Below are 10432 nucleotides of genomic sequence, written 5' to 3' on the forward strand. Positions count from 1 at the left end.
AAAAAAATAAAAAAAAATTAAAAAAAAATTTACTTGTTTTTTCCGTTAAATGTAACTATTTCTTCAATCCGAAGATAGTAATTGAAGACACTAAGTCTTAAAACTTCCATATCTTCATAAAGGGGAACTATAACTCCATATCTGCTCTTTAATCTGCTGAGATATTACAGAGAACACTTTGCCTTTGACACAATGGAGGAGAAACATTAGCCGTGCTCTCTCTCTCTCTCTCTCTCCCTCTCTCTCTGGTTCTCTGTCTGTTTCTCTGTAACATCCCTGGGTGTCCTGAACTAGCTCTTGTAGACCAGGCTAGTCTCGAACTCACAGAGATTCTCCTGCATCTGCCTCCTGAGTGCTGGGATCAAGGGTGTGCACCACCTCTGCCTGGCCCAGCCTTGCTCTTTTTATGAACATTTTTCTTCCCTCATTTTCTGAACATTTATCTCATCTTACAGATGCATTTCAGATACCCCCCTTTCTTTATGTCTCTATTTAAGTACCACCCTGCTGTCTTTCTCGGAAGCTTAAATTTATGCAGACGACTTCCTTCTCCTTAGCCCTGGGCATCACGACTGGTCACTAGCTATTCACTTGCCAGTCACTGTCTCTGCAGTAGTTTGACTCATACCTTATCCTCCACATGGCTTTCTCCAGAATTCTGTGAAATATTAAGCTCTTCTCCCATGCTCATTGGATCACTCCCCTTCCTGAGCTGTGACACCATCTTCTACCTGCCTTCCCTACTTTTTTATACCTTTGCCCCTGTAATGCTAGTATCCCTAGGGTTTTCTCTATGGACCCTTTTCATTTTACTTGTCCCATTTTATAGATATTTTGGTTGGTACCTAGACGTCTTTTGTTAGTGTTTTATACAACTATATGGGGGAAGGGTTTTCATTACCACATTTTCCTGACCATCCATTCTTGCTGATGCTCTTTCCCTCCCCTCCCTCTCCCGCCTTCGTGTGACATGTATTGTATCCCACCCTTTCTCCCTGAAAAACAGCTTGGTTTAGTTTCATGACTGTATATACAAATTAAAATACGGTGTCTGAGTATGAAAGAAATGTGGGGTTTGTCTTTGAGTCTGGCTTATTTTGCTTAACATGCTAACTTTAAGTTCCATCAAAATTCATTTGGGTGGAATGGTTTCATTTCCAGTGTGTATATGTACCGCATTTTCGTTATCTAGTTCCCTTTTCATAGACAGGTAGGCCAGTTCCTACTATGTATTTGTTTACTACTGTACAGTGCAGCAATATATAAAGATGTGCAGGTATTTACTATTGGATAGACCCCTTTATGTGTATGCTATACCTGGGGACACAGCCATCTTAAATTCGATCCAAAACCAAGTATCTCTCTCTTCTCCAGATCCCCTTTCACTTTCTGTCCCACTCATCCTCAATAACTCCAAATGCAACAAGACTAAAATTCACATTTCTTTCCTTTGGATTATCATGATGGATGGCACCAGCATCTCCGTAACCACTCAAGGGAACCATCCTGTTACTGCAGCCTGTTGCACGCTTTACACCCATTTTTGTCAATTTTACCTTCAAAATGGGTCTGTGGTCTCCCACTTTTGCATCTACACTTCGTTCACCCAGTTCAGGAAAAATTATATTGGTCACTTGGATGCTAGGAATAGATGTGGTGGCTCCTAGCTTACTACCTGCAATCTTCCATCTGCAATTCTGAAACAAGTACCCTGCTGAATTCCTCTTGCTATTTGTTTGTTTCCTTTGGGATAAGGCAGAACCACCTAAGAGTGTGAAGTACTTTTGTGAGCTGACTTCCATCCAACCCATCCATAGTTCTATGTCATCTGCCTTGCATTGCTCCTGGAGTTCCATGTTTTCTTACCCTCTGTGCTTTGGTCTGCACTGTTTATTACACTTGCAATGCCTCCCACTACTGCATGCTTAATTCCTTGTCTTCAAACCCAGCTCAGATGCCTTTCCAAGTCGTCTTATGTAACTAAAGTGAGTTGTCTAGGTCCCTGAACCACTTCCATACCTTGTGCTTTGCTTGTCCCACTGTAGCATATCTTGCTTTTCTAACCACTGATTTCTGTATTTCACTCTTACACTAGACTACACAGATTATTTTTTAAGTTAGCATACAGTGTTTTGTTGTAGCATTTTTATACATTCCATTATATTTTGTTCTCATCTTCTCCTTCCTCACTGTCTTCCCTGTCCTTCATGCTCCCTTGACAAATAGCTTCCCCTTCTGCTTTCATGTCATCTATATAGCAGTGCATATATATCTCATATCTATATCATCCTGCCTCTTCAGAAGCTCCTCTGCCATTCATGGTCCCCTTTGTATTTACACACACGCATTTAGAATCTGCATATAAAAAGTGGTATTTGTCTGAGACTGGCTGATTTTGCTTAACATGCTGATTTTAGTTCCATCAGTTTCCCTTCAAATGGAATTTCATTTTTCTATATGGGTACATAAAATTCCAGTTTGTATATATAGCACACTTTCCTTATTTATTTACTTGTGGGACATCTAAGTTAAGTTTTGACTGCATCTTATGACTAGTGCTGCTGCAATAAATGTGAATATGCAGGTATCTGACGTGTTGATTTCATTTTTGGATATATACTGAGGAGTGGGATAGCTGGATCATACAGTAATTCTATTTTTAGGGTGTCTTGTTTTTTTAATTAATTTTCTGTGGATATATAACTAATAATAGAATTTCTGGATCACTGTGTGTATGGCATTTCTCTTTAATTTTTCAGATTAATTTTCTTTGACAGTTTGATATATCTATATATTGTGTCCTGATTACTCTCTCCCTCCCATCCCTATCAGTGTGCCCCCTTCCTGACCAGCCCCTTTTCCAGATTCACAATCCCGCACTGTGGAAACTTGACACTGATTTCCATGCTGGCGAAACCAAATTTACATTCCTACCAGTAGTGAATAAGTATTCCTCTTTTCCTAGACTACATGCACATCATGAAGCCAACAGGCCAGCAGGGCCAGATTAGCTTGCCTCATTACCAAGTGAGCTCACATATTGCGTACTGAGCTCTCGTGGCAGCCTTAAATAGCTGTTCATTTGGTGAGTTAGTTTAGTGCCTTATAACGTTCAGAATTCAACATGATAGCTGCCTCTGAAAGCTCAAGACTGATTAGGGAAATCAAATTATATTTATTCATTGTTCTTTTCTGTAAGATCCCTGGGAATATGTGATCACTGCACACATTTCTCCCCCAGTGACTGCTTTTTATGGAGGGGTGACTGTATAAAAGTGCTGGTTTTTTGTTTGTTTATTTTTTTTTGTTTTTTTAAAGGGATCTCTTTTGGGCAACATCTCATTTACTGATACCGAATACCAATGACTTGCTGTTTTGATGTAAAAATATGTATGGTGGAAAGTGCTGTCATTTGAACTTAAAATGGAGACATTGGAAATGTCATTGTTTCTATTCTCAATTGTCCTTTCTCCACATCCAGCTCAAGACTGCAGTGCAGATGAAGACAACTTCCTTGTGCCCATAGTCGTGGGAGCAGCCCTGGCAGGAGTACTTATTCTAGTGTTGCTGGCTTATTTTATTGGTCTCAAGCGCCATCATACTGGATATGAGCAGTTTTAGAACCTACAATCTGATTGATTATATTCCAAAGTACATTCAGATAACAAGATTTTCTTGCCTCTCAGTGTATGAAGCACTTCGCTCCTTAAAACAGACACCTTGGAGCCTTTTTTTTTTTTTTTTTTTTTTTTGGAACTTTCATTCCTAAATCAGCCCCAGCGTTTTGAGATTAGTCTTTCTTTCATAATAAAATGTTCTCCTGTGGTCGGCTTAAAATGCAGACTGGCTTTAAAGAAAAAGAACATGTCTGACGTATGTGCAATGTTTTAAGATCTGTCTTAAGAAGCTTTGGCCAAATTGGGATCCTAACCTGAGATGCCTTAAACTTATTAACATGCCCATAATAAAAAGATAAATGGAGTTGTATCTTACTGGAATTAATAAATACTGCTTCTCCACTGGTGTTCTGTTTCGGTGTGTAACAGCTGTCCTGATTTAAGTTCATCACTACCATGCTGAAAATGCCCAGCAGATAGGCTCAGACTTGGTTTTCAGGGGTATGAAGTAGAAATAGGCATCAGGGCCAGCCACAGTTTTTATAAAGCCTGAAGAGAAGCCAGAGTGTTACATTTTTTTAATGTTATGACTTCCACTGCTGCCTTTGAGTTCCACTTAAATATGAAATTAGATTCTCAAACTTGTGATTGTTTCCATAGATTAAAAACAGACAGAGGAGGCTATAACAGAACTCAAACTGGCTCCTTAATTAGAGGGTATTTTTTTGGGGGGGGGTTCTTTTTTTTTTTTTTTTTTTTTTTTTTGGTTTTTCGAGACAGGATTTCTCTGTAGCTTTGGAGCCTGTCCTGGAACTAGCTCCTGTAGATCCGACTGGCCTCGAACTCACAGAGATCTGCCTGCTTCTGCCTCCCGAGTGCTGGGTTTGAAGGTGTGCGCCACCACCGCCTGGCTGGTGGGAGGGGGGCTTGTTTTATGAGTCAAGAGTTTCTGTAGCCTTGGCTGGTCTGGTGCTTGCTCTGTAGTTCAGGCTGGCTTCAAACTCACAGATCCACTTGCCCTGGCTTGCCAAATTCAAAGACCCCAGCCATGTGTTACCATGCCCAACCTGAGCTTTTAAGAAAATATTTTTTTCAGCAGTATAGATGGAAAAGATTCAAATATTTAACCACTTGCCTTGTTTCCCTCCCCCTTGGATGCCTGATTAACACTGAAAGATAGAAGATTCTATGAGCTAATTAGGACAGATTGTGTTGTGTTTCTCTACCTCATCTTGTTGATCTCTGGAGCATTAAAATCTATTTAGTGTTGTCATCAGACTGGTACTTATGAAATGTAAGCTAACAGCAATCTCAGAAGGGAGGCAGCGAAGCACAGCAGCTACGCTCTTGCTTCTCCAAGACAGCCGCTGAGGGGCACCATGTGGGGGGGGATAGAAAGGGGCTGTCGGCATTAAAATTAGCTAGACCATCCGCAGTGAAACATGTTCATGGTAAAAGTGAGGAGCTGATGGAATATATAAATAAATCCAGAGATTTAGCAGATGAGACCATGTTCATACTGAGACGATCATTAATTCATTCCAATGTGTGTATTGGCTTGTTCAGAGTTTCTGTCACGTACTAATTAGCAGGACAAATGTGTTTAGGTACCCCAGCTGTCAGTGTCTGTTAGGGAGCTTTCAGTAAAACAGTAGCCCTCCAAAAAAAAAAAAGAGAGAGGCTAATTGTAGTTACTGAAATTCACATTATGTCTTCCGCACCATGCCAGTGTTTCTGTGAATGACAACACTGTAAGGAGAGGAAGTCTCAGAGGACACATGCCGGCTGTTAATGGATCACAGATCACACAAAACATTATCACTTATTCATCGCTTTAGCCTTGTACTGAAAAGCCCTTAGAGATTATTTACTCTGAAGTCCACAATTGTATGGACAGGGACACAACTCCACTGACGTTCCCTGTCTGGTGGCAACGAACTCGCTAGTATTTGGTTTAAAATCTCAGTAAAACGCAGCCTCTCAATAGTAACATGATGCCTGATGTGAAACGTGAACTTTTGAGAGTGGCGGGCACTTTGCGTGGTCCTTTGTTTTGCTCCAGTCATTTTGAAATAATGAATATAGGGCATCTCAGTCATCTACCAAGACACACCTACTAGGATTTCTGATCCCAAATATAGGAGGGAAAGGCAAGGGAATGAGTAATTGTTGCTCCGTTGCAGTGGGTCAGATATTTTAAAAACACCTTTAATCCTGAAGTGTACCTTATAATGTAGGTGTCAAGATTCCCTTTTAGTATTTGAAGGAAGTGAGGCCCAGCTTAAATAACTTGGCAAAGCCCTTAAGTTAGGTAGCACCACAAAGAGTCTGATTTCCAGTTCAGTTATGTCTTCAGTCAGTTTAGTATCCATATTGCTCATGCTGTGGTCTGCATACCATGGGATGGACTTGTGGGCCTTAGATTCTTCTTCAGCCAGGCCATCAGCTGAAGAGAATTCCATGTAACCTGGGAGCTACCTACTACCTGTGTTAAAGGAATGATACTGGAGAGATTGCTAATACTATTTGTTGCTCTTGCAGAGGATCTGGGTTTGGTTCCCAGCACCTAGATGACAGCTGTCATCCACCTGTAACTTCAGTCCAGGGTACTGAACAGGCGGTATACAGACAGACGTAAATGCAAAACATCCACATAGATAAAATACAAAGAAATTAATTTTTAATAGAACTATGTCACATTATCACAATCCTTTCTTTTACATAGAATTTCTTTTTCAAGTGTGCTTGGAAACCTAAGAGCCTAAGAGCCTTAGGGATGCTAGGCGAGTGAGCACTTTAACACTGAGCTGGGTCCCCATTCACACTTAACACTTTAAGACTAGGTGTTGCAAGGGAGAAAGGAAATGGGGTGATTCAGAGGCAGTCGTTTTCCTAATACTGTCAGGCAACTCTAAAATCATATATGCTCAATCATATAACCTCAATTCTCAATTTGAACCCTTTCCCATTTTCCCCTTTTGTACTGAGAAATTTGTTTGGCTTTACACGAAATGGTAAGAAACAATGATCCGTGGCTATGGAATGCTTGGGTGGATATTGGGGAAATAAGGGGAACGCTCTACAAAGATTAGCGTGTGCCTACACTCTCAAAATGCTTCTTGTTTGCTTCTCCCTATCTCATTGCACTCCTTACTAATTTCCTTTCTCTGCTGTCTGTCTGTTCTTTTCTAACAGCTGAAGAATGTGCTGCTGACTCTGACCTCAGCTTTCTTATTCCTGTTGCAGTGGGTGTGGCCTTGGGCTTCCTTATAATTGCTGTGTTTGTATCTTACATGATTGGAAGAAGGAAAAGTCGTACTGGTTATCAGTCTGTCTAATCAACTCAGTCTAGCGCACCCACTGGCTAGCAGCAAAGAATCACTGTGCGCTAGCCTCAGATTTCCAGACTGACTACAGTGAGTTGCAGGCTGCCTTGGGCATGAGTCGTGTTTGAAAAATGTACTAGGACCAGTCTTTTCCCCCTTCATTTTCTTCTACATTTGTTAAGATGTAACTGAAAGAGCACTTACACTTTAGACTACGTCTCTTTAAAGTAAATCATTTTAAGCATCTGGATCCAATTTTTGAAAGCATTTCTACTGAAGTATAATTTTATATGTTGCAGTTAGTTGTATTTTGCTACTTTGATGTTATTTGCAAAATCAAAGCTGATAAGAGAATTTAACTTGCTTCCCCAAATAAAGTTTAAAACTTAATCAATTCATCTTCTTTGGCAAACATAAAATTTGACTCATAATGAGTTTCTTCCCCTTCTAAAGAGAATTATTTAAACCTGTGTAATTCTTTTACTTACAGAGGAGGTCTGACTGCATGTCTATGTGAAGTGTTGAGTTCTGCCCTCATAACTGCAAAACTTAACGTTTTGAAACAAAAATGCACTCAAAAGAAAACTATTAGAACTATAATATTTCAACAAGAATTTTTCTTTTTTGGGGGGCTTCTGCAGTTTGGAATGCATTCGTTATATTTATGCTGCAAGATGAAGCAGCACTCAGCATTTTGTAAGGTGTCGATTTGGAATGGGCTCTGTGTTTTTTAAGGCTATGATTTAGAACTGTTTCCCTGCTTTTAACTTGTTCAGAACGTTAATTCATCCTGCACAACAAAAGAAAACCGCTTCTGTATACGTTTTGTGCCTCAGTGAATTCAAATCGATATTTCTAATGCATTGACGTTTTCCTCTCACAGACACTCATGCTAACTGTAGAATCTAGTGGGCCCCGGCGTGCCACCCGTCAAGTGGCCGCCAACCAAAACTCGGCTGGGATGCTCTTAGAAATGTATTGATCTTGATAGACATATATCCCTGTAGGAGCCACCGATGATTCTGGCTTCTGGAGTAGGGCAATAAGATACTACTCATCCGTATGTTTTCTGGATTGAAGATCTTCAGCTGCTGAATTCCTGGAAGTTTAATGCTGTGCATGTTTAGGTTCCAAATGTCAGCTTTGCACGCCTGATCTTAGCGCGAGGCAGATGCTGATTGTCTTGAGCCTTTTCCCTCTCGAATAAAAACAAAAGAATCCAGAGATTCACTTCAGAGATTTTGGTTAAGCCTAAAATATTGATCTTAAGTCTAAGTGATGTCAGTTTGGTAGCAGATCCCAGGATCAAGTCCCAATCTACCTCTCAGCACAGTGCGGCTGCTCAACACTATGCTGCTGTCGTGAATTGTTGCCAGGATATTTTGCCATTAACTGTGGTTATGAAATTCTGTTAAAAAGAAAGCAAGTTTGTCAGTTTGCTTCCCTACTATCTTACCTCTATGTCCATCCCAAGAGCAGGGACTCCCAACTGGGTAGAGTGCCAGATTACGCAGTCCCATCTCCTTTAGCAGAGTCAAGTGCTCCATTTGCTCCAGTATACACAGAATGGCTTTAAAAAGATGTCCTCCAAAGGCTTATGCTTATTTGTTATGCACTAAAAGTCACTTGGTACTATAAACAACAATGGCTTCATTTTGACATATATTTGGGATGATTATCTAGAAGCCTGATTAAGTAAATGGACTTTTTGGCTTGCTAAATATATGACTTGAATAATCGGATAGCTTCCAAAAGTTTGGGTTTATTTAAAACCTTTTTACTTTTTGAGCAGGAAACGAATGTATCTAATTCTTCGTTAGGAATCATGGCTTTATCTTAGATAATTAGCAGACATGTCTTTTATTCTCTGAGCATTAAAATACAAAAATTTTAGAAGGTTAAAAAGCTGCTTCAACTCCAGTCGAATATAGGAAGTTTAAAGGCTGTGAACCGAGTTTGAGTGTTCAATTAGCTCTTCTCGGTGAGTTCATTTTCTATCAAAGCAACAGTGGATTGGACTAGGACTTTGAACTCATGATAGGCAAATCATTTTCCACCCAAGCCTCTTTGGGAGAACTGATGCTTGCTGCTCTTTAAAGTTTTGGATTTATTCATTTAAGGAACTAATGAATCGTGGAAAAATAAAGTATGCTGTGGTATTCATTTGATCTCCTATGTGTGATTTTGAATTGATACATTAAAGCTAATAAAGGTGATATATATTCCATGCCACCATGGATAACTTCATTTTTATTCTGTGCGCACAGCCGTAAGAGCTTAGATTGATTTGTATCTTTAGATCCTGTTCTTTTGATGTGCCAGCCTGAATCATGATCTCAAAGGTCTTCAACTTGACCAAGTCCCATTGTAAGGAAGACAGACACTAGAACCCTTTTAATAGATAATTCAAATATGGGGGCCTACAGAGTCATGAAAAGGCCAAGAAAATACCCAAACCAAAGGAGCTGAAACAAGAAATATTCTATAGAAACCCCCTCCTTCCCCAACCAGTGCCACCAAATGCTGTATAGAGCCATTATCTCAAGCTACTGAAGCTAAGATCTTGATAAATGTACTTACATGTTTGTAAGCCCCAATGAAGTTCATTCTGATCAATAGATGCTGTCAACGGGCAGGAGAGGAGCTGACAGGTTCCCTGAATTCCCTTCAACCCTCTGCCCACTCATTTAGTAGATGACTAGGTTAAATAATAACTATACTCCTTTCTGTTTACATAAATTCTGATATTTTGGTGGGAGAAGGAACTTAGCACTGACTCTCAGTTTTTCTTAAATATTCACATTTTATTTTGTGACAGCTACATGTTTTATGCATCCCCCTTTTCTTTTTTTCAAGACAGGGTGTCTCTGTGTAACAGCCCTAACTGTCCAGCTACTTGTTTTGGTAGACTAGGTTGGGCTTGAACTCCCAGAGATCACCTGGTCTCTGCCTCCCAAGTGCTGGGATTAAAGACGTGTTGCCACCACCATCCACCTATGCCCCCCCCCCTTTCCCTCTGAGACATGATCTCACATAAACAGGCCAAGGCTTTGAACTCCCAAGCCTCCTGTCTCTACCTCCTGGGTGTTGATGTTTCAAACCGCACTGCCATATGCAGCTTCAGTAGCTTGGGAAGATGGCTCTGTACAGTATTTGATGGCACTGGCTGGGGAAGGAGGGGGTTTCTATAGAATATTTCTTGTTTCAGCTTCTTTATTGAATGTGTTCCACAATTCAATACCTTACTTGAAGTTTACAGCTAGCAAGAAGACTATGCGTATTGCTTTTAAGCGTTTCTGTGATCAACTTGAACCTTTTACATTTGTTGTATCTAATCCTTGAAAGCTCTTCCTGTGTTTAGAACCCCTAGGAAGCATTTTCTCTTTTCCATTACTTTCCTGTTTAAGTATTTCGGAGGCGCTGTAAATCCCGATTGCTTTCTCTCAAGAGCTATCTATAGCGTACAACAAATTTTGGTACACAATGCAT

The 10432-nt window shown here is 40.2% G+C and overlaps 1 protein-coding gene across 2 annotated transcripts in view; it reads left to right on the plus strand.

The window, feature by feature from the left end:
- Positions 1-9175, plus strand: part of Lamp2 (lysosomal associated membrane protein 2) — a 55974-nt gene extending 46799 nt beyond the window's left edge. The window contains exon 9 of one of the 2 annotated variants that reach the window (XM_005358437.3): positions 6813-9175. In XM_005358437.3, coding sequence (XP_005358494.2) covers positions 6813-6955 — 143 coding nt within the window. In that variant the 3' untranslated portion in view covers positions 6956-9175. Of the gene's footprint in view, positions 1-3481; positions 4025-6812 lie in introns of those variants that run through there. The other variant, XM_005358438.3, reaches the window with a different exon arrangement.
- Positions 9176-10432: the final 1257 nt, after the last annotated feature.

This window comes from Microtus ochrogaster, chromosome X (assembly GCF_000317375.1).
Source record: "Microtus ochrogaster isolate Prairie Vole_2 chromosome X, MicOch1.0, whole genome shotgun sequence".
Lineage (NCBI taxonomy): Eukaryota > Metazoa > Chordata > Mammalia > Rodentia > Cricetidae > Microtus > Microtus ochrogaster.